The 24,867-nt window shown below is 40.4% G+C and overlaps 1 protein-coding gene across 7 annotated transcripts in view; it reads right to left on the bottom strand.

Annotated features, from left to right (window-relative positions):
- The window catches only part of USP48 (ubiquitin specific peptidase 48), a 69,680-nt gene that overhangs the window by 22,790 nt on the left and 22,023 nt on the right, over nucleotides 1-24,867 (bottom strand). For 2 of the 7 annotated variants that reach the window (XM_037033021.1, XM_037033026.1), the window contains 9 exons: nucleotides 23,078-23,211; nucleotides 22,307-22,389; nucleotides 17,859-18,038; nucleotides 15,084-15,212; nucleotides 13,909-14,058; nucleotides 9,551-9,748; nucleotides 7,815-7,929; nucleotides 6,685-6,815; nucleotides 4,543-4,614 (listed from right to left, as the gene is read on the bottom strand). In XM_037033021.1, coding sequence (XP_036888916.1) covers nucleotides 4,543-4,614; nucleotides 6,685-6,815; nucleotides 7,815-7,929; nucleotides 9,551-9,748; nucleotides 13,909-14,058; nucleotides 15,084-15,212; nucleotides 17,859-18,038; nucleotides 22,307-22,389; nucleotides 23,078-23,211 — 1,192 coding nt within the window. The remainder of the gene's footprint in view (nucleotides 1-4,542; nucleotides 4,615-6,684; nucleotides 6,816-7,814; nucleotides 7,930-9,550; nucleotides 9,749-13,908; nucleotides 14,059-15,083; nucleotides 15,213-17,858; nucleotides 18,039-22,306; nucleotides 22,390-23,077; nucleotides 23,212-24,867) is intronic. The other 5 variants (XM_037033022.1, XM_037033023.1, XM_037033024.1 and 2 more) reach the window with 5 other exon arrangements.

Below are 24,867 nucleotides of genomic sequence, written 5' to 3'. Positions count from 1 at the left end.
CTCCTCTCTCTAAAAATAAATAAATAAAATCTTAAAAAAATAAAAGCATGTCCTAGGGGAAGGATTAAAAAACATTAACTGGATTATCAAACCCTAATATAGTAGTACATCATTATGTGAAATATAGCGTAGCCAAAAAAAGGATTAAGGTAGATTTCTATGACCTGATTTTTAATAAAGAACTCCAAGGCAATTAACATTTTAAAGTGGTTCCCTTACAGAAAGAAAAAAAAAAAACCCAAAACCCCAAAACTCTTTCTCTCTATATAAGTGGTATAACCCAACTGGTTTTAAAAGGGGGGAGAGAATGAAGGAAACAATAACACACACACATTTCACTAGGATTCCACAGGCACTGTGGATGCACTGCCTGGTGCTCTCACGCGGGGGCACTTTTACTCACTGGCTGTCTTCAGTATTGCCTGGGTATTACCATGATTAGCAAAGAACAACTGAAATTTATTTCTGAAATCAGGAAAGTATTTTAATAAGTCATTTTACTGCTGTCTGATTGTTAAAAACTATAAAGTCCTCTATTCTAACTTCTTAGCCCTAATTTTAATTTAGTTTCATTTTATCTTATAAGATTTTATTTACTTATTTTTAGAGAGAGGGTGAGGGAAGGAGAAATAGAGAGAAACATCAATGTGTGGTTGCCTCTCACGTGCTCCCTACTGGGGACCTGACTGCAACCCAGGCATGTGCCCTGACTGGGAATCGAACCAGTGACCCTTTGGTTTGCAGACCAGTACTCAATCCACTGAGCCACACCAGCCAGGTCAAGTTTCATGTCATGTTAATAACAATGATTTAACATATCTGAATATTATTTATGACCTCACAATAATTAACTTCTACTTGTGACAGTAGTTCTTAGAAACTAGACTTGTATCCTGCAATAAATAAGTTTCTTAAATTTGAAAAAGGAAAGCCAATCAATTTAATCCACTCACCTGGTTAGCAACATTTCTCAAAACAAAAGCAAACCAGTCATAAGCGATTTAATTCAAAAAACATGATTGGATAACCTGATCCCCAAAGATTCGTCAGGTAAAAATAGAAATCTAGTTAGCAATAAGCTTAGATTCTGGATAAATACCACCCCCCAACACACACACCCCCCCACCCCCACCCCAGTTCGCACTATAACAGTTTGGGCCACAGGACAAGTGGAGAAGGTATAACAGGACAAAACACTGCCCATCTGCTGAGCAAATGAGGTATAATAAACAAGGTTAAGTTGTAGAAAGATTATCCTACCAAGTGAGTATAAAATAAACGGATAAGACAGCCTGACGTATACATAATACCTGCAATAAATGCAAACTCTATGGTGGCAGTAAATCTTCTAATGGAATATAATCCAGTGATAAATTCACATAAATCTGTCTGGAATATGTTAAATACACACGTGGCTTTAAAAAGACATGGGGATTTTGGGCCTTGGCTGGGGTGGCTCAGCAGACTGAGTGCCAGCCTGTGACCAAAGGGTCACTGGTTCGATTCCCAGCCAGGACACATGCCCGGGTTGCGGGCCAGGTCCCCAGTAGGGAGCGTGTGAGAAGCAACCACACATTGATGTTTCTCTCCTCTTTCTCCCTCCTTTCCCCCTCTCTAAAAATAAATAAAATCTTTTTTAAAAAAATTTAAGTCTATTAAAAAAATTCATAGAGATTTTGTTATAAAAATAAAAAATTTCAAAACAAAGACTTCCATCACTTTAAAAGTGATGTTTTAAAACCGGATCTACTTTCAGTTCCCTTTCGAAACACTCCTAACCCACAATAAAGGGATTTTTAAAAAAAGATATAAAATTATAATGATGGATGAAAAGAACAGAGGGGGAACAATAGCAACAAAAATTTTAGAAGCTCAGAAGCAGACAGATGAAATACATGAAGAATGAGTTCTAAACTGGCAAGAGTCAGGAAGTAACCAGAGTTACTACACTGCACCCATGCCCCCAAAGGCCCAGAAACGGGGGGCAACCGGAAGTATGGGTGGGGTTAAAAAAAACAGGAGAGTGGATTTAAAGTCTACTTAACAGGCAGTTAAAATTTTCAGTGCCCCTCTTTCATATTCTACAGAGAACTGCCCGCTCTACCCACAAGAGAAGACAGTAAGCTTCTCTGACAGCGTAAGAGCTAAGGCCTCAGCACCAGGGCACAAAGCACAAAGGTGAAGGAGGTAATGAGCCACGGTGCAGAGACCCCCCCAACCCCCTTCCCTTTACTACCCCCGAACACAACGGCATACCTGCACTTTCCAGGCAGGAGAATGGGAGGTGCCTATGGAGAAATCTGAGCAGCCCAAGAGTGGACCCTGACACCGGGAAGCCCCAGAAAACAGCTCAGCTGGGGCACCCTAATGGTGAAGCCCTCCTCGATGCACACAGCCTCCCCAGAGCACCTTGCACAGGGCAGGGCAGTGCAAGATGTCAGTGAGCACAGGGGCAAAGATCTTACACACTGTCAGAACGGAATGAAAAAATTACCTACGAATACTGGACAAACGGTACACTGAAAAACAGAGCAAGTCCTTCAAATTTCTGAAGAAATATAATTTCAAACGAAAAATTGTGTACCTAAGGCAAAACTATCCATTAAATGTGGTGACCTCACACACAGACCCTCCCCTCTCTTGCCTCAGTTTACTCACTCACCAGTACAATGGATATGACAGTAATATCCATCTCTAGTCATTGTGTAGGAATGAGTTAGTATCTCCACACTCAGGAAACTACCAGCACCTGTGTGCAAACAGTGTATGTCCACTGTCATCTTCCTGTTACTGCCACCACGTTCCAGGAACAAATTTTAACATAAACCCTATAAGTAAAGGGGGCCTCTAAGATCCAATATCCTGCACCCGAAAAACCTTTGATAAAAAAGGCGTGGTACCCCAACAGGTGATGTCTACAAAAACAACACATGGGAACTGTTTTAAAATACTAGACAAAAACGACAGCACTCAAATGCCAACAGGTTGCAGATCAAGCTAAAGACCTAAAAGGCAGCTCTTGAGTCCGGTTTCTGCTGAGTCCTGAAATCACATCTGCTCTGCCACGCTTTCCAGTCGGGACTGTAACACTGAAATGACAACATGGGACGAGAGGTGGGGAGGCAGAGCAGAAGCCCGTGAGTTAAGGAGTCAGATGACATCTGAGTGCCGGCACTGTTTCTACCAGCAGGCAGCACCAAGCATCCCTCGGCTCTCAACACAGAGGCACGCACACCACGTCCACATCCACATCCACACCATGAAGGTCAAAAGAGTTGACAGAAAGCGTCACAAGAAAAACAAATCTACTCCGCCTCCTCCTACTTACTTATTCAATCTGTCTACCACTCAGGAAAGCACATCTTCTCTCACATTTGTGCTTCTGTTGTGCACTACTAGTGTGAGGGAGAGGAACCGGGCAGCGGGCGAGGTGATGGGAAGGACAGACGGCCCCGGGATCCAGAAACCGGACTCCACACCCCAGGATGACTCCATCCCGAAATGCATGGATGGTAAATGAGAATGCCAGTTGGCCAGGAAGCTAAAGTGCAGTGAGGCAATATCCAGAAGATCAGCATGCAAGGACCACTTAAGTGACAATTACTATCACCAGTGTCATCAAGGACCCTCGCTACAAAAGCGCTAGTGTGCATGAGGCTAAGTGTGAGACATAATGAACCAATGAAGTTAAGAACGAAAATCACGCATTTCTAAGGCCCACAAGCACTCTGTGTACTGGCAACACATCAGCACTCAGTCGGAAATACACAGAGGTGGGTCGGTAGTATTAACCACTGACACCCGAACTTCTCTGGCCCAGCCTTCCCCAAGACAGGCTTTTGAAGGGGTCGGGGTGAAGAAGACCGGGCACGTACAATACATGGCAGGCAGCTTTGAGAAGCAGACTCCTGCTCGACTCTCACAGAGCTAACAGAATGGATGACCAGGTCTCAAACAGAATGAGTCCCTTTCAAAAAATTACTTATTAGAAGTGAGTACTCACTAAGATCAAGTAAGAAATATGTAAATACACAGGAATACTAAGGATTTGGAGATTATTATTCAGAGTACACAGTACACAGTTGTTAGTCAATAACTATCTAAGAAACTAAACCAAAAAGACCCCTAATAATAATAAGAAATACATACACACTGTTCTCAAAGTGTTCAAGCTGGACAAAGACAGGGAAAATAATTGACACCCCTCCACGTGACTCAGAAAGCCTTTCAATGTGAAAAGTAGAAAAAAAATTTCTTCTCCACTAAATATGGAGAAAATCCTACTCTGTATTTTACAAAAAACCTTTTTTTTTTTTTGCAAAGAGTGGAGAAGAACAGGTGTGAGAGACACCGGCACACAGTCAGGCTGTGGAAACAGTCAAAAGGAGAGTGAGAACAGAGACATCGGAGACGAGCCCAGTTCAGAAACCAGGGCTGCCGTGCGAGGGCCTGATCCCCAAGGGAAAGTAGGAAATGTTTAACAAAATATTTATGACATGCGGAAGTCTGACTAACAATGGGAGATTTATGCTTCTAGCTTACCATGTGGACACAGAATGTCTTCGTTAAAATTTAATTCTTCATCTTCTTCTTTTCTTTCTTCCTTTGATTCGTCTAATCAAAAGAAGTACAGAGAGTAACTGCTCTGGCTGTTGTATTTAAGGTTCAAAGTGGCAGAGATAATACTGTGCACAATTCTGAACAAAGAAAACTTTTAAACGCTCTAAAATTAGACCCAAGTGATTCCTACACAATTCCGCTAAGAAGTGTTATATTTCTTTCCCTTAAAAGGAAAGAAGAATGATCTGAAAGGCAGTTTTACTTTTTAAAGATTTAGGTTATGCAAGAAAATGTGCCTTTCTTCAAATTGAAAACGAATTTACATATCATTCCATTAATTCTAGTCAGAGTATTCAGAACACTGTGTCATAAACCAAGTTAATCGTCTGCATGTCATGTCATTCTCACCTATCCATTATTTTAGGGCTTGAGCGGAAAGCTTTAGAGGCTAATACAACGAAACCTTAACCTTCAGAGTCAAACACACATAGTAAGGACTCTGCTTTTCCTATCAGCATCTCTCCTCCCAAACCCGCTTTTCTCACTTGCCCAAGCTGTATCGACGACGTTAGTCTGTAGCTGTGCATACCAGGAACATGGTCAAATAGAAGATGTCTTAAGTGTTAGGAGATATGAATAGTTATCCATGGGTTTTCCAGGTTAAAAGGACACGACAGATTTTTAATACACTTAGTATACATATAGATCAAGCAGAGCCCTGGCTGGTGTGGCTCAGTGGACTCAGTAACCAGCCTGCGAACCAAAGGGCCGCTGGTTCGATCCTCGGTCAGGGCACGTGCCTGGGTTGCGGGCCAGGTCCTCAGTAGGGGGTGTGTGAGAGGCAACCGCACATTGCTGTTTCTTTCCCTCTCTCCCTCCCTTCTCCTCTAAAAGTAAATCAATAAAATCTTTAACAAAATAAAAATATCAAGCAAGGAAATGAGCAAAGAAATGACACGACCAGTTAACTGTAACCTCCCCTCTGTCGCAGATGCACAAATACAAATAATGTCTTAAATATAGGATGATGGTCAATCTCAATGGTGACTCTTAAACTACAAGCCTTGACAATGCCAAGTCGTCTTTCATACATACCAGACTGAAAAAAACTGACGTGACTGACGTACTCTTTATACTGACAAAAGCATACAGAAACAAGCCTCCACTATTATCTCTAAAGGAAATCTACCAATTATATGTCAGATTATGGTAATTATATATGGGTATAATTCTTTGATCCAGAAATTTCTAGGAATTTGAACTCTTCAAATTAAAAAAAATTTTAAATCAAAGCTTTAAAACGAATAATGGCTTTGTTATTTTTATTTTCTCAAAAAGGAAGTAATATGAGGGATCCATGCCAAGTGAAATTAAATGATATTAACATACTTGAATACAGAAAATACAAAGTACTTCAGTAAAATGGTCAAGGATACTAAAATGATAAAAATACACATATGTAAATACTTATATTTGGAGATAAGAAAGTTAAGTGAAATAATTGTTTATGGATCACTAATTATAGCTCTGACTTAGCAAGATGATCAAACCATTAATTTCCATTTTAAATCCAAAAGTAGTTCCTATGCCTTAATTTCCCTTGATATCTTATATAACACTGGTTATAAAACTTAGTTTAATGGTTTACTTATGCTAACAGTTTCCTATTTGAAAGCACAGCTTCACAAAACTCAGAAAACTTTATAAGCAAAAGCTACTCAAAACCTGCCTTCTCCCCTGAAGTACAAGCTCCTTTACTTAATAAAGGCAGCCTGTGAATGTGGCAGGTAACGTCCCATCAAACATCCCATGCTTATGATATAACTCAGTCTGAAGCAGAATTCAAATCCATTTTTTGTGCAATTAACTAAAGAGACCCTGAGCCCAAAGCACGCCAGGTTACAAAGAATTCCTCACAAAAACTGCTGCATCTTTTTTGACCGTTGCTCAACTTTAATAGCTTAATTTTTTTATTTGTTCTGAGACATTTTTGAGAGCTTCCGGTTTAATAAAAATTGCCTTTAACATCGCACGGACGGAGATTAAACCAACTTTATCCCAAACCACCGCTGACAACCCTGCGGTATAGTTCCCAGCCGCCTACACACAGGTCTGAGGCAGTACCTTTGCTCAGGGTGTTGCCGTTCATTTTCCCATTGCTTCCGTCGGCGTCACCGTCCTGCTCGTCCAGCTGCTCCAGGGCCAGCTGGCGCCAGCTGCGCAAGGACGACTTTCCCACCCAAAAGCCATCGCTGCTAAGGAGCAGAGAGAAGGTGAAACCATGCAAGTCACATTTCCCAACCTCCTCCCTTCTTCCCTGTAAAGACCCCAACTAGGATGAATTCAAACACTCCAAATCTGCTGTTACCTACACCAGTTCTCCAACCCACCTCCTCATCTTCGCCATTGTTACTCCTCGCTACTGAACTGCAGGTTATTTCATATTTTGTTCCTACCCTACATCTTACCCTGTTTCCCTTAACCCTCATTTACATTCATGCTAATCACACCAATGGACTGGCAGCTCTCTCTGTCTTGATTACTGTTCACAGCGACACCCAGCTGTGCCTCTAAGTACACTCGGAGGAACTCACATAGACACATCCATGTCTACACGTACACACACACACCGATGGGACTCGGTGGGCTGTTTGTGGAATGACCAACAATGATGGTGAACTAGATCAATCTTTGTTCAAGAAATACACAATTTCAACCCACACATAAGAAATGCCGCCTGATTCTACTGAACCCGGAATCTGAGGAACTCCGTGGGGTGAAGCTCAGCACACTCTGAAGAACCCCTGCTGCTTCTCTTCTTCATTAACTGAATTTATTGGGCTGGGTGTTTCTGACAAGGACACTCTGCTGGGGTGTGTCTGTTAACACGCTTCAGCCTCCCCGAGGCGGACGCCCCCAGGCTGGGCAGGATGACTTTCCGCCTCGAGCTTTCTGTAATCTGGGCCAGAACGCTGGCGGATACCCTGCCGAGGTCCGATCGGGCCTCGGGTCTACATCTCCGTCCCCGTCTAATAGGTGGAACGCAGTGGCCAGGGCAGGGTGACTCAGCTTTCTTTATCTCGGCCACCCTGGCAATCAGGGCAAACCTTAATCTGGCTCTGCCATCCACATCATCACCCTTCTCTCTTCAAAAAACCCAGTTTCCTATTATCTAAAAATAATGAGCTACTTGGTTATCACTACTAAAAATTATTTTTTTGTTTATCATAAACAACACACACTGTGGTACATACCCCTTTACTGTTGTTTTTAGCAAATTATTAACAGTTTTATAATCTTCATTTAGTTGGTTCTTCAGGCGCAACACACGACAACGTTCCACTACACATTCCTTACACAAGGCTTTCACTAGAGGCAAGAGAGAATGGAACGCAGTATAATTTATTCACATACAGATTTCCTGTTGGGAAAACATTTTCGGCAATTCACAAAACACAAAAGAATTCTAAACCAAAGTCACAAGTTTTGACAACACAGCAAGTTTGGTGTCTATCCTCAATTATTTTGTAAAGTAAATATTAAGACAGCAACATTCTTGTAAGAGATGAAATGTTATGTTAAAGCTATCTATACCAAGAAATTCAGTATTTTACAACATTTAGATGCAAATGTCACAAGACTGTCATCAAATAATTGAGGGGGGAAGACAATGTATCTGACAACTATAAATATGATATTGTTGAAGATCTTCAGGTGAATACTTAAAGCACAGAGGACAAAAGGGAGAAAAAAATCAAAGGCCCACTTTAAAACACACAGTTCCAGGAATCATATGAAATTTGATTATTTGAAAGATCATCTCATTGCAGTCTACTTTTTAAAAAGATTTTATTTATTTATCTTTTAGACAGAAGGGGAGGGAGGAGAAGAAGAGGAGGGAAGAAACATCAATGTGTGGTTGCCTCTCACACGCCCCCTACTGGGGACCTGGCCCGCAACCCAGGCATGTTCCCTGACTCGGAATTGAACTGGTGACCCTTTGGTTCACAGGCTGGTGCTCAGTACACAGCTTCAACAACCAGGGCTCATTGCAGTTTATTAATTGTGAATCAAAAACAGAAATTTAGAAAGCAAAATTCCAGATGTCTACAAGAGAAGACCTGAATTATGTAGTCAAATGCCAGTTTTTATGCAGTAAGTGGTACACAATCAGAAAACAGCATTTAATTTAGGAAAAAAGAGGGTGGTGGTCACACAATTTCATTTACTGGACTCATATAGGTGGGACGGGAGGCTGTGCTGCCAGTTGAAAAGAAAAACATTATTAAGGAGGGGTAAACAGAACCAAATAGATTATGGATACCGTGTGGTTACAAAGAGCTCTACATTCAGGGTAGAATCATGCAGATGCCACTCATAGGCCAAGTAACAATCTACAGACCTCACACTGTTACAAGTCATTACAGCAGGGAGGCAGATGAACTGTAATCAACCAGACCAGGTTCAAGTACTTTGAAGAGTAACATAAAACAACAAAATGCTAACAGATGGTTTACTCAAAAGTGTCCTATTTGGTGAGCATTAAGAAAAAAGAAAAACAACTCAATGAGCATATCAGTTTGTTTCTAACCTTATAAATATACAATGTATAATGCTGCTTAACTTCTACTTTATTTAGCAACTTCTTTTCGCAGTCTAAGGAACACTTGGTCTAGCATAATTTGCGTCAGATGATCATAAAGACCACATGGTGTGGATTGGACTTACAGTATCACTTTTATATTTATATTTTAAGAACTTTAAACAATTATTTATTTATTTTTAGTGAGGGGGGGAGGGAGGGAGGAAGAGAGGGAGAGAGATATCAATATGCAGTTGCCTCTCACGTGGCCCCCACTGGGGACCTGTCCTGCAACCCTGACTGGGAATCGAACCTGCAACCCTTTGGTTTGCAGCCCATGCTCAATCCACTGAGCTATACCAACCAGGGCCTTTTTTTTTTTTTTTTAAAGTAGACATCTGAAATTACCAGTTAGTCTTGGTCCTCCTCCATATCTACTGTAGAAAATGTCAGCCGCATATTCAGATATTCTCTTCATAATTGATATTTTATCAGGATGCAGCTTGTCGTGGGAACACAAGCAGGCATGATTATCGATAGGCTTGGTAGGTGTCGATTCATCCAACCACTTTTGTAGCCACTCAAGAGAAACAAATTCATAGGGCTCTGAAGAAGAATACAAGGGAAAGAGCCTATGTACTTTTACAGCTTTTTGACTAAGTGATACATTCATTTTCCTCAAAAGACAATGCAAACCCTGTCCAAAGTTAGCAGAACCAGAGAACCACTGTGCAGGGAAGATGCCTGAGAAGTATGACATAGTGCTCCATTTAACTACCCCTCTTCTGGGTTCAGGCTGCCGAGTAAGAAAGATGCTGTGCACCGCAGGGCCGAGTCTGCACAGCGCCCTACAATGTCGGCTGGTATTATTAACCCCATTCTACAAACGAGGTATCCACAGAGAGAAGTGTCTTGCTTGGTAACACAGCAGGGCTTCGACTGGGACTTCGGGGCTGGCTCGCAAGTCACATACCCTCCTCATCTCCTATGTTTATTCCATAAATGGTTTTCATAAACCCCTTTCATCAGTATGTAAGTTACATCTGAAAATTTAAAAGACGCCTGACTGAATCCTAAGTTAGAAATTAACCTCATCAGCTATAACTGCACTTTACTGTATCAACCAATGAACTTTTCTTCATCCAAGATGATACAGGTATGTCGATGACAAGGTATCTGATTTCCCCTCCCCAATCCATATCATCATCTATTCATTATATTACTATGTGTTTCAAGAAAATAAGTGATTTAAAACAAATGCCAGGATGAAATACTCTCGAACTGAATTACCAATTTTGAAGTTGCAAAAATTAAGACAAAACCAAACAGCTCAACATGAATTTTAATTTGGGAAAGCAGAGTCCCTGAGTTCCCTAAAAGCCAAAATTAAAGATAAAGGGCCAGCTTTGATTACTTACAAAGATCTCCAGTGAGTCCCAGCATAAAACATAGAAGAAAACATACAGAGGTTGAATTTATATACTTGTATTATATACTACTCCTGATGAGATCTGAGGGAGAGACAATTCAACTCAAAGCCCATTTTGACCAATTTTCTACTTCTCTGAGAGTTATAAGTCTAGAAAACTGACTCCCACCTTAAGTTTACTGTAAAACATTTCAATGTTTATGACAACAAAACTCGGAATTCCTGGGTCCCTTATTTGTGCTGAGACTGTATGTCATCAACTGAGAACCTTCTGACCCATCAGCTCGGACACAGCTGCAGAGGGCGAGCTCAAGACTGCAAGGTCTAATGCAAGTTCTGCCACCAGGAAACTGAACTTGAGCAAGTCACTTAAACTCTCTATGCTTCAAGTCTTTTATTTGTAAAATGAAGGTAATAATACCTGCCTTCTACCTACCTCACAGGGATGTTGTTGAATGTAAAAGATAAGATATGTGAAGCATTTTGAGCTTTTTGGAAGAAAAGAGATATAGAAAAGTTAATTAAACACTCACACGACATATAAAAGAGGAGACCGTAAGATTCAGTACAGTAGCATGGCTGTGGCAATTCACAATATATAATGATATGGTCAATTAAATTGAAAATACCTCTCCATTTCATTTGCCACTTAATCAAGTTTAATCTGGCAGGGAGAGAGTCCACTGGGTATCTTTAAGAATGCAGATACATGACCCCTCTCCAGAAAGCAAAATCACAGTTTTAACATATCTAACCTTTTCCAAATATAGTCACACTGATTAAAATTTTTAGTAACCCGAAGGCTATCAAAGGAGGAAAAGCAGGACTGGGCACAGAGCCACATTTAAGAATAATTCCCCAGGTGTCCTTGCCTCCCCACAGCTGAAGAAGGGTGAGCAGAGGGGCACAATACCTGCTATTTCGAACGGGAAAAACAGGCCGTAAGAATCTTTACCATTACAAGAAGTCTAGGGAAACTACAAGAGCAAAATGCATTCTTTGCCAGGGGGTGTCTGTTGGATTCGGAGCCCAGGGTGACTATAACCCTGGCCCACACAATAACAGGACTCAAAGGCAGTCAGTTCAAGACAACACTTTCCAATCCCCTGCCAGAGTCCCACAGAAACTTCTGAGCAAAGCTTAGTATTTTGGTTTTTGAGTAGTTTAATATAAATTCATTGTAGTATATGAAGACTAGAAAAATCATGTGTGGTTTTACAGTAAGAAAAGGAAGGAAGAGAGCAGAGACTGGGCCTGTTACTCTGATCCAACCCCACATTCGGCCAGCTTTCCAGGTTTAGAGCGCCAGTTTCAGTGCGCCGTGAAGCCACGGAGGGAAGGGCGGCTGTAGTCACACAGGTCTTTCTCTCCACTTTCAATCTCCCTCGCCATAAAGAGAGGTATCGCTCTCTGCCCAGAGCTACCCTGAGAATCAAGGCCTAGCCTATGCCTCAACAGTCACGGCAGAGGCCGCCTGTGGACGGCCTTTTTACACTACAGAGGTTTCTGCACTGGAGAGACTCCTTGCAGGTTCTCGGAGATGCTCTCTCCCCTGGTGATCCAGCATACGGCCTGAGCATCACCTTCCAAAAGTACGGACAAACCGACTTACCAAACGGGATGAGCACTCTCTTTAATTATCAATTTGGAGATAACAAACTGTATAAAACCCCAGCATTTGACAAACTGACAAAGCAATTAAATATTTAACAAAGGGAAATGTACATTTTGGTTCAAAGTTATTTATAATTTTTTAATGCCTGGATTTTGAACACAAGGAATTTTCCTTTGGAAAGTTAGGAAGTCTAGAAAGATTGAGTCATCAAAAATATTGAAAATACTTTATCTACAGAAAATTTAAAATTATTCAGAGGTAATTCATTTCAATTTAAATAAAAAGAGCCATAGGGGTTCATGTTCCCAGTGAGGCTCTTTTTCTAGGATAACTAACTCTTCTTTCAATAGGTTCCCAACAGTTTAGAACACGCAGACCAGGAGACACTGAGTGGCGCTGCAAAGTCATGGTCAGTAGCTTTTGGATTTCACATTTCAGGACAACATGGACTTTGAGCTACGCCAGTTTACTGCTAAAACTCAAGGAAGATACTGTAGAGCTTATAACTGGTAAAAGTGTTATAAGTTGTGTTAACAGAGCTATATTCTAAAAACATGCGCGCAGTTCTCACAGACCGAATGAAACAGCAGAGAGAGGCCGCACGCGGGTGCTGGCCTGACACGGAACATCTCCGGACCGTGCAGTTCCAAACGGCATTTTACTCCAGATTCAGTCAGTCCTTTTATCTTGTCCAGTGAATCATGGAGACTAAGTTTCAAAAAACAGATTTCCAGGTCCCAACTTCGATGAATGAATTTAGAACTTTGAATCACATGTTCATTTCCAAATCATACGCAGTAAAATTAAGTTCAGTCTTAATTTTTTAGGACAATCCCAACCCTTGGGACAGAGTGACAGTAACAGATTACAAAGAAAGGTCAAAATCAGATTAAGATGTCATTTAGAAAGAACTTTTAAGAGGTATTCCTCCAGATTGAGCAATTTATATTCTTTTGTTTAAGGTTATAGCAGTAATAGAAAATTAAGATGATCAAAAAGATAAAAACCACAAGTACGCTTGAATATTTATTTTCTAAAGTGAGGACCAAGTTGCCTCTCAAGTAGAAATTGGGCATGGGGGGCATTCATGTCTGTGAAATGACGAAGACAGCGTATCATTACAAATGGCTTATCAGCCTTAAAAAGTTGTTTCCTTTTTGAGGCACTAGGTAATCTTGTATTAACATATACATTAAAGGGATAAGCTGGATTATGTGGGACAATTCTTAAGAAATCAGAGGTCAGCAGAATGCTTTCCCAGTCTCAGCATCAGGTTTGGTATGAAATTTCAAAATCTAACAGTACCATAGAACGTAGTGCTCATAGAAAACAAAGTCTGTTAAAGCTGCGAGGGCACAGATTACACAGGAAAACAGAACAGGTCAGCCGCATCCATGGGCACCCGATCAGACTTTTCTTCAAGGACAAGTTAATATCTCACAAAATAGAAATATCTACTGTAAGAGTCCTATATGCAGAGCGCTGACCTAAACCTTGTTAATTCATTAAGAGCTTCCCATTTTTCAAAGTACATGATAATGAGAGTTAAATGGAAGGCTACACATCAAGTTGTTGCTGGTTTACATCGCAATTTTATAGTGTGTAAGCGGGCATTAGTGGGTTAGAAGGCAGGGAAGGGAAAGTTAGTTCGTACACGTTTGTGAACATAAAAGAAACAAGGAACTCAATGGCAACAGTGCTGTCCCAGAATATCTTACAGACCAGCTCCAGCAGGTAACCTTTGGTACAGCTCCTTAACCTCTTCGTGCTTTGCTTTGCCTTTGTCCACACTCTGCTTGCGCATCTCGGCCATTTCAACGCACCACTCCTCAAACTTGGAGTTATCCCGGTCTACCAGCTCTTGAAGGAAGGCTATTCAAAGCAGAAAAAAGAAAAAAAAAAAAAGAACAGCTTTATCCAGTTTCCAGACATAGAACCGCGCTGGCCTATAAATTGTATCAAACACGAGCTGAGATTTTGGTGGCAGCTTCCTACTAAGGTGTCCTTTTCTGTTAGAGACCCCAAACTGAAGGCAAGAGTAAAACTGAAGACGGACACTGAATGCCAGCCCCCCACCTGGATGTCCACGACAGCATCAGCCAACCTGAGCCATCAAATGGTTCAGCAACAACTTCAAAACAGATGGCACTTAAGGGCACAGAACAGCACTAGGTAGAAGGGCAACGAAAGAATGCCTCAGGCCAGTAGCAATGCTTCCTTCTTTTTTAAAATCTCCAAAATTTACAAATAACTGGCTTAAACCCACAAATACTTCACAAATTAAACAAAATAAAACCAAATTACTCTAAATATATGCCTTGATTACCTAAAGGATTTTTAAAAACTGCCTTGCTTTTCTTGGTGGGGAGTAAGGAGGTTCAGTGGAATAGTTCTGTTAAAGGTGCCTTTAATTTTTTTTTTAAAGACTTTATTTATTCACTACTTTAGAGGACCAGGGGACGAGTAGAGCTGGAAGAAGGTATAGGGAGGGTAATATAGTAATGGAAAAAATACAATAAAAATAATGTAAAAAAATAAACAAAATGGTCTTTAATTTAAAAACTCATTAAAGCCCTGGCTGGTGTAGCTCAGTGGATTGAGGGCAGGCTGTGAAGCAAAGGGTCGCCAGTTCGATTCCCAGTCAGGACACATGCCTGGGTTGCGGGCCACGTGAGAGGCAACCACACACTGATGTTTCTCTCCCTCTCTTTCTCCCTCCCTCCCCCTTTCTCTAAAAACAAAGAATTGAAGTCTTTGAAAAAAAACTTAAAAAGAAAAAAACCCCTCACTAAAGCAAAAGCTGTGATTACATCTACTTTCAATATCTGTTCTTGTCATTGATCTTTGAGCATAGCAGTTTAAAGTATTTGCCTTATGCGTCCTGGAAAATTGCTTACCTGGTACCTGAACAGTTGCATTGGGTTTTTCTTGCATTTGTAGCCTATACACCAACATGTACGCATTTCGAGAACAGTGAGTCCCTTTGCCACACTTGGGTTTACGTGTCTGGGACTTAGAAGGTTCTGCTGAGATAAGGAAATAGAAGATGGCTAAATTAGAATGTCCAGTTTGTTCATTATTTTATGGGGGGGTGGGGAGGAACACAGGAATAGAAAACAATTCCTAAGATATACATCCAAGATACTTTAACATGGATCTAAAACATGAAAAGACAGCACAAATTTAGCAGGCTCTACAGAGGTTGAATCTTCAAACAGTTTACTACCCACCCCCTTGCCTGCCATATTCCATTGTTAAAAACTGACACCAAAGTACTGTTTTTCCTGAGGACAGCCTTCTGGGGGGAAAGAACTACTACTCTGAGTTTTATTTTAATGTTGGTTTTAAAGTATAAAAATAAATTCAGACTTAATTTAATTGTCCAAAGAAATAAAATGGCACATTAAAACAAAAAAAGGAAACACTAGCGAGCAGGAAGAACTAAGGAGTAAATAAAAACACTAGTGTTCTATGTGGGAAGTCCATGAACATGAACATGTTCATACCCCATGAACATGATCTTCAAACTGGGCTTGAGCATCTACCGCAAAGTCACATTCCAAGGGGGACATGACCACGGACAGTTCTGAGGAAATCAACCACCAGAGCTTCGACTCACTGTGTACTTTTCTCAAAACGGACCTGCCTCAAATCGGAGGGTCATCGGCAGCTTCCACCTCCCCGTTCTCAGCCATCTATCTCCCACTTTTATAAAGGATGTGACCCTCTGACCCAGCGACAAAAAAAAATCTCACCCATGTCATTAAAAGATGTATTTACAGTAAGTTTTTTCTTTGTGTTTAATTTTTAAAATTTATAACGTACTTAAATTGGTTTAATTATGTCATAATATTTGTAAGTTTTACAAAGTTCAATCCAGAACTTTTTAACGATTGAGCTTTATGGTTGGTTATAGAAAACAGTATACTGCACAGAATAAAATTCTTAGGATCAGTTTAACAGATGTACTAGTACACGATAATAGGGAAGCACTAAAAATGTCTTTTATAAAACAACCCACCAGTTTACTTATCTGTAACAAGAATGAAACGAGTATGAAGTCTCCATGTTACTTCACTTCACTTGGATTCTCTTAAAAGACTGATCTTGCAGTTTTACTGTTTATAATATGTCAGAAAATACTTTATTCAGAGCTACTGAAATTTGACTAAAAATGTTGGACTTTAAAATGTGGAAAGGAATACAAATTTACTCCATGTTCTTAGGGAGAATACGTATCCAAAAAACTTTGAGGACCACTGTCACAGGGGCTTAAAAATCTCAGAGCATGCACAGCAAAGAGGAGGTTGGTAATTTGTAACTAAAAAGTATTAAGATTTAAGATGTTCATTACTCCGTATAAGACAGAAGATAAAACAATTCATTAAAATTCACAATAGAATCCAGTAATGAATGACAATGAAATTTAACGAATTAGTATTTTCTATTTTTGGTAAAAACAACAAATGAAAGCTACACTGTAACCTGCATATAATAAGGTTATTAAAACACTGGAATGGGATCCCAATAGGTGTGGAATCCCTTTATCTTGAACTATTTTAAAATTTAGAATTACCTATATGTAGAAGGTAGGACAGCCTGAACAATGCTTTTAATCCTACCATTCTCTGACTAAAAATAAATCAAACACACTTCAATAAAGAACAGTCAAATAAAACGAAAATTAAATGACGTACAATCTAAAGCTACATGGCAATTCATTCCTAGTAAGACTATCACAATAAGAAAAAATACAAGCAAATGTTAAGAACTTGAGTATAAAGTTGGAGCAACACCGCGAGCAACTAAGTGTGATTTAAAAGTAAAGGACACTGTATGGCCAGAGCAGAGTCACCACATGAGTCCCTGGAGAAAGATGACCCATGTGTCTCGAAAGCCACCCCCAACTGACAGGCCTCCCCCTGACACCCTGGAAAGAAAGGGATTCGGACCCACTGACAAAGAACAGTTGGCAGGAGACACAGGCTTACTCCCAGGTCCTTGTGTTTAGACCCCACAGTCCAAACTTCACCCCAAAGTGACAAACATGGCCAAGAAAGTGACGGAAACTTCAGCCCAGGCGTCTCCTACTGGAAGTACCATTCACTCCTTCAGGGAATGAATGTGTATCTTGGCCTAAGAAAACCAAGGTGGTGAGAGCTTCCTATTGGATACTATTGCAGGAACTTCTTTTTAAGGCAGATCTCCTGGCTACAAAATGGCAAAAAGCTTCCTTCCCGGAGATGGGGCAAGATACTTAACAGGGAGCAACAGACTCCGTTCTTCGATCAAAGTTCCCCTGCTATAGTCATTTCCCAAAATAAACGTCCTGACCCAGCAAAAGGGACAACACATCCTACTATGTTAAATCTACTATTCATTTTCAGCTGAATACTCACCATTCTCTCCCACAGTAAACCAGGTAACTGAAAATTAAATGCTTGCCTTCGGACAAGACATATTGGAAAATACCTCTGGAGCAATATCATTTCTTTTTAAAATTTCAAGCATTGTTAATAAAAAAGAGGTTCAGAGATTTCGTGTGTTTAAGAAATGCAAATACCCTTGATAGTCCATAACCATCTTGGGCCATAATTATTCATCACAAATACTTCCAGTAAAAAAAAAAAGATTTATATTTGAAAAGGGCACTCACAACTTAAAGGTTTTACCTAGATCTTCCTCAATCCCTAGTTGTAATTTCTTCCCCTCCATCTTTTCTATGTCTTCGTCATTAAACTTGTACCACTCGCCAGACTGTGGATCCTTCACATGGGCAATGTAGTGGCCAGAATAGGCACTCACTCCTCTGTGTATGAGGACTGCACTGAGCTCATACACGTAGGACCCACCTAGAGAAGGAGAAAGGGAGAAAGTGAAAAAGAGTTTGGATAACAATATTTCTTCTGGGATCCTGAGCCTGGCTTATAAATGAATATAGTTCTACATGCATGACAGCATTCAAAACATACCACTCAAGATTTTAAAAAAATTAAGCGTATGAAATAATGTAGAAGGCTGCTCAAGCACTCACTATTATCAGCTCTCCATTCCCTCAGTAAAATATACAGGTGGGAAGCAATGGCATTCTGGGTACTCAGGTTACAAAGCTACTCTGTATCACACTTTGCCTTTCCGCAGGAACGGGCTGAGTCATACACTTCGGAAAATTCTGTTCATATTCTCCAACTTGTTACAAAAGTTAATTATGCACCCTGAGAAATGAGTGCAAAAGTAAAAATCTATTGTTTATACAAAAAGAAATGTTTTAGAAAAAAACGGAAGGTAAGTCATTAAGAAAACCTACCTCTAAAATATGTGTAGGCAAGACAATTGGAAATGACAGGGCAGAAAACATTAAAAATCTAGAATAAGCCCCAGCTGATGTGGCTCAGTGGAATGAGTGCCAACCTGTGAATCAAAGGGTCGCTGGTTCGATTCCCTGTCCCGGCACATGTCTGGGTTGTGGACCAGGTCCCCAGCAGGGGGAGCATGAGAGGCAACCACACATTGATGTTTCTCTCCCTCTCCTTTTCTTTCTCTTTCCTGTCCCCTCTTTCTAAAAATAAATAAATAAAGTCTTTAAAAGCAAAAATCTAGAATAACTCTACACTCAGATTTCTTTTTTTTTTTAAGATTTAATTTATTTTTAGAGGGAAAGGGAAGGAGAGAAATATCAATGTATGGTTGCCTCTTGTGAGTCCCCTGCTGGGAACTGGCCTGCAACCCAGGCATGTGCCCTGACTGGGAATCGAACTGCGATCGTATGGTTCACAGGCCCGCGTTCAATCCACTGAGCTACGCCAGCCAGGGCCGCACTCAGATTTTTTCATAAGCATTTTAAATTCCTACTCTATTTTTTAATTTTTTTGTATTTATTGATTTTAAAGAGAGAAGAAGAGGGGAGGGGGGAAACAATGATTTATTGTTTCACTTATTCATGCATTCATCGGTCGATTCTTGTATGTGCCCTAACTGGGAATGGAACCAGCAACCTTGGAATGTCAGGAAGACACTCTAACTGAATGAGCTACTTAGCAATGGCTAAGTTCCTGCCCCACTCTGACCAAACAAAGCCTACAAATCACAGCCTGTACATTATGTCAGTGGTTTATATAAGAGAAGGCTTTATCCATACAGAAAAATACCAGCAAATGAATGAACATTTACATTTTAAGATAAAACAAAGTGTTTTAAAGTTTGAATAAAATCTTCTGAAGATTCTAAACTTAAGTCAATTATAAGGAGGAAATAATATACACATCAGAAAAGATCACTTCTACTACGTTTTATTATTCAAAATTAGAAAATAATTCATTAGCAATCCCACAACAGTCATAACGACTGTTAATATCGAAACCTGCAGGTTTTCTTCTAACAAATATATCATTAACATCTTTCCACATCATTAAATATTCTTCTAAAAATTATGTATAAGGGCTAACTCAAGTACCACATTATATTGGACATCCCCCATCCTGTTGAACATTTTAACTGGTAGCATTTTAGGGACATTATAAAAAATAATTACTATCTTTGTAGTAAAAATCTTTTCACGTATCTTTGACTATTTCATCACTGTAATTTCCTTTGAACTGTAAGGAGTGAGTCTCGAGGTGTAACCAATCACTCGTTCAGCAGATAGCAAACACGATGGACCCTCTTTCAGGCACGGAGGGCACACCGGAATTGACTGACGCTCAGGAGGGGACACAGTAATGCAGATTAACAGGGGGACCAAAACCCACCTGTCCCTCCCCAACTGAAAATAATTTACCATATTGGGTAAAATGAAAATATTTTAAAATATTCTTAAAGTGCATTAACTCACCTACAACAGGAGTTCTTAACTGTATTTCCTAAATTGTTAACGATGACCATAAACCCCAGATGTACTGGCAGTAACTATGATTTTATGACCAGTGGATGCTATAAGCTTCCTATCAGGTCACCACTGTTGCTGGTAAAAGGTACTAAACTCATCATCTTAAGAATTACGGTCATTCTGATCCGCCACTGGAGCCTGTTCTTTAAAGTGCACCTCTATTACTGAATCACAGATTTGTTTTAGTATTTCAATAGCTATATTTAAATATAAGTGCTTTATTTTAAAATTCTATGAATTTTGTTCATTCACCACACTCTCAAAGTGGTCCACAGGGATGTTAAACTCCCCAAGAAACACAGCAGGAGCTCAGCTGCTCAGGTGCTAACTGTTCGAAGAATGAGGACCCACCAGTCTGGGGTCCTCAGAGCTCACTGAGAACCCTGCGAGCTAACTATTTAAAGAAAGAAGTCAACTCTCCTTCTAAAAACAGACAATCTTTCAGACACGTCTCTTCAGTGTTGTGTGGATATGTGTGTGCAGACACATACAAATAAGAATATCAGAAAATGTAAATACTGCTTATCTGGGTGATAGAACTGCAGGTGCCTTTTCTCCTCTTTATGCTTTCTGAATCTGCCAAATTATCCAGAATGCACCCTATGCAATTACAACAAAACCGTTTCGTTTTCTACCTCTATAAGGCAGCAGTCCATTTGCATAGCAGACATTACAACAGCCCGTGAAAGGCACGCCTATAACTACAAACTACTGGACTAATTTTCTACCAGTTTTAGCTAATAATTCTAGAGCCAACTTTTATTTCTCTATTTAAAAATTAAGAGTTTATCTTTAACTACTATTTTGTTTACTATTATCTTTAGTAAACAAAACACTAAAATTAAATATTTCTGCTGGGTTTTTTGGACCTATCAAAGTCTATTTGATAAATATCCTCCATTTTCTTTGCAGTATAAATAGGACAAACATGTAACAAATTTAATCACAAAAAAACTATTCAAAACCATACAGAGGAGTCAAGAAACATGCTGATTTTATAGCTCCTAAATTTCCAGCTCCCCAAAACCCACTTAACTAGCAAACACGTCTAATTTTGAACAGTTACTGGAACAAAGGAAGCAAGAAGAAAACTACTCCATAAAGTGAGTTACAGTTAGGTTTACTTGTTCAGCCAAATTCAACAGTAATGAAGCCCAGCAGCAGCATCTACAGACAGCAGTTTCCTTCTTCCGGGGAGGTGCACATTTTAAAGCCCAGTACTGATACAGTATCAAACATTTTAAAGCTTATGTATTTAACACATTGCTCCCCAACCTCCCCAGTCATTTTTTTTAAAGATTTTATTTATTTATCTTTAGAGGGGAAGGGAAGGAGAAAGGGAGAGAAACATCAAAGTATGGTTGCCTCTCGTGCGTTCCCTGCTGGGAACTGGCCCGAAACCCAGGCATGTGCCCCGATCAGGAATTGGATTGGGAATCGATCGGGAATCGAACTTCGATCCCCTGGTTCGCAGGCCCGCACTCAATTCACCAAGCCATGCCAGCCAGGGGGTCCCAGTCATTTCTTTTAAGGTTTTATTTTATGTCTTGTTTCTGTTGTAAGCTGCCTCCAGAACCTTTTTTATGGAAAGAGACAGAGCTTACTACATAATTTCTACATCAAAACTTTCATAAGCAGCACAATTAATTTTAAAAAAGTGAAACAGTCCTTCGAGTAAGGGCAAGATGTTTGCTCCCTCTGATAAGAATCGGCCTGTGTAGTGAGGTAGAGACTACAGAAAGAAAAAGTGGCAAGTTATTTCTTACTGAAACTATCTCATAGCATCCTAGAACTTACCAATGGTAATGGATAAGAAGAATTAGAAGAATTACAATATACATATTGGAATTAAGCCACCTGATGTTTTTGATGAAATATTAAAAGAAAAAAGACACGAACGGAGGCAGCTTGGAGACTCTTGTAAGGAACTGCAGACCTGGTACTGACGCTAAGGTGGCAAGTGTGGGTTTGGGAACAGTGGTAGATCTTTTTCTCCTATTTTATTCTTTTACACCCCTAATTATGCAGATATTAATGAGTCTAATCTTTGTTATGTACTTACTCACAGAAATGGAAGTAAGAGCCTGGCCCCCCTAGAAAGCCTTCGTTCCCAGGGATCAGGCAGAAAACGCAGCAGCACGATCTGCATCCGTCAGAAGCAGAACCGCGGTTACACTGCCCGCGCACGGCAACCATCCCCGCTCGCATGGTAACCACCGCTGCTCAGTCAGTTACCTTTGTGCTCCACATACGGCTCCATGTCCAAAATCTCTGAGAAGCCGATGTAGGTGTTCAGCTTTTTCTTATGTCCAGTTTGCCTAACCAAGAGGAAAGCCAATTATATTTAGATTTAAAACAATCATAAAACAATGTATAAGCTCTGCCAGCTATCTTAATAAACTCAACAGTAGCCAGGTAGATTTCATTTAGCAATCTTGCTTAAAAAAACGGTATGATTTTAAGTAAACACAATACAGTCTTAGAACTGGGCAATATAAATCAAATGCTTAAAAGGTATGAATCGGAACTGTTACTTACTTCCAGAGGTTTTAATTTAATCACAAGAGAAAACCAGAGGTGCTCCTGCCTTTTTTATAGGAGAAATGCATACATGTGGGCCTTGCCTCCTTTTATTTGTATGCATCCCTGTGGGGGTGGGGCCCCATAATGAGTAGAACATTTCCCCGATACAATACAGAGTCTCAAGGTAGTTCAGCGCCTACCTAAACGTCGGCTTTTCCTTTGCATTTTAAAATAATTTCTTAGAATAAAAAATAAGGACTACTTACTGTTCTAGTTCTCAACTTTATATAGCCGGCTTCTTTAAGAACTTTGTGATAAAATCATGAAATACTGACATTTCAAAATGACAAGCCCCATCCGTAACTTTCATCCTCAAATCTAGCATTTCCAAGTACAAGCATTTTATTATCTCGTCTGGTGGGGCAGAATCTGCACCTACGAGTCCTCACCGAGCAGTGCACACCACTGCCTGCACATACTCACCTGTCAAAGACGAAGCGCATCAGCTGCAGGTTCAGAGTGCAGGGGAGACTCAGGAGGCGGATCTTCCTCGTCGCATTCTGTTTACTCTGACAGTTTTCACAAAAGTATCGATTGTCTCCTTCTAATCTTTCCTCCTGATAAGGAGTAAGATACCGTATTTTTAAAATTGGGAGATGGAAAGATTTTTAAAAAGTGATCAAGTCTCTGATGTAAAGCGTAATTTTACTTTATTTAATAGTTCCCACTCAGGCTGTTTAAAAAAATCAAGCTACTGTAAACAGTAGAGGACACGTAAGATAAAAGGAACCGCTTAGCAGTGACATTATTAATTTGTATACAGTGATTTGAAATTGATGTGCCCCTTCCCGAAAGGTATAATTTTTAAAACACTTGTTTGGGGTCCTCGGTCCTGATAATCCCACTTTTCAGAATTGGAATGAAGTGACTTTTAATAAGAAATATCACATGTATTTCAATGCAGCATAATTAATTTAAAAACGGTGAAACCAGGTGCAAACTACCCCTGGGCATCAGAATACAAAATTGTATACATATAAACTTACACACATTCACACAAGATTAAAATTCCTGAACCACATTCACGAGAGAAAGCTGAAAGGGTGCAGGACATTTCAGTGTCATGGCTAATGGTGGTTTCTTTTTTCCATTTCTCCTTTTTGGGTCTGTCACAGCTTTCTGGTCTCAATTACCGTAAGTCATGCAACACTGGCACCACCACTTTATTTACTTGGGGCCAAGGTACCACACTCACCTGTTTTCCTCTTAACCCACTGGCAAGTCCTCCTCCTCAGCATCCTTTGCCTGATTTCCTCCCTGATTTCTGAAGGTTCGAATGTCCCAGGGCTCAGTCTTTAGTCCTTGTCTCTCTCATGCCTTGGTGATTTTATCCAGCCCAGACTTCTCCCTCAACTATGTACGTCTCAAACGCAACAAGTCCCAGTGCAAACTTCTAAATCCTCTCCCCAACCTGCTTCTCCCACAGTCCTTCACATCTCAGTTCTGGGGACTCCATTTTTCCAGCTGCTCAGGCCAACCCCAGTAATCCCTGATGCCTCTCTTTCCCTCTGTACCCAATCCGCAAATTTTATCGGCTCTACTTGGAAAATATATCTAAAGCCCAAATGCATCTTATCACCTCTTCAGCTAACCCTTGGTCCCAGCCCCCATCAACTCCTGCTTGCCCCTGCCCCACCACCGGCCTGTTCTCAACACAGCACCCAGAGTGGAATGCCAACACCACGCCTGTGCTCTATGCTCAGCTCTCCAAAAGCATCTCTCCTCACTCAGAGTAAAAGTCAGACTCCTGACGGAGGTCTACCAGGCCCCGTGGGAAACAGTCCTCAGTCAGCTCTACACCTTCATCTCGGCATTCTCCCCTGTTTGGCCACTCAGTCGCACTGAACTCCACCCACCTAAAATATACTCTACTCCAGATTCTTGCCTAGCTCACTCTAGCACCTTCTATCATTGTATTTCTAATTGCACCCAACCTCACGCTCACCCCTCCCACCTCCACCCTTCTTTCTTGCTTTAGTTTTCTCCGTAGCACTTGCTGTAGTTGACATTCTATACATTTACTTACATTTATTTTACTGAACCTCCCTGGGCCCGACCTCATTACACTACAAACTCCTTAAAGGCAAAAATGGCCTGTCTGCTTTGGTCATTATGGTGATCCCCCACAGCTGAAACAGAGCCTGAACACGGTAACCACTCAATCAATATGTGGCTGAATGAAATCAATAAACAAGTACTTCCAAGGGCCAATG

The sequence above is a fragment of the Sturnira hondurensis genome, unplaced genomic scaffold (genome assembly GCF_014824575.4).
Source record: "Sturnira hondurensis isolate 20B ecotype Veracruz unplaced genomic scaffold, ASM1482457v3 Scaffold0021555, whole genome shotgun sequence".
NCBI lineage: Eukaryota > Metazoa > Chordata > Mammalia > Chiroptera > Phyllostomidae > Sturnira > Sturnira hondurensis.
Note: the sequence above shows the minus strand (reverse complement) of the source record. Positions and strands in the feature narration are given on the sequence as shown.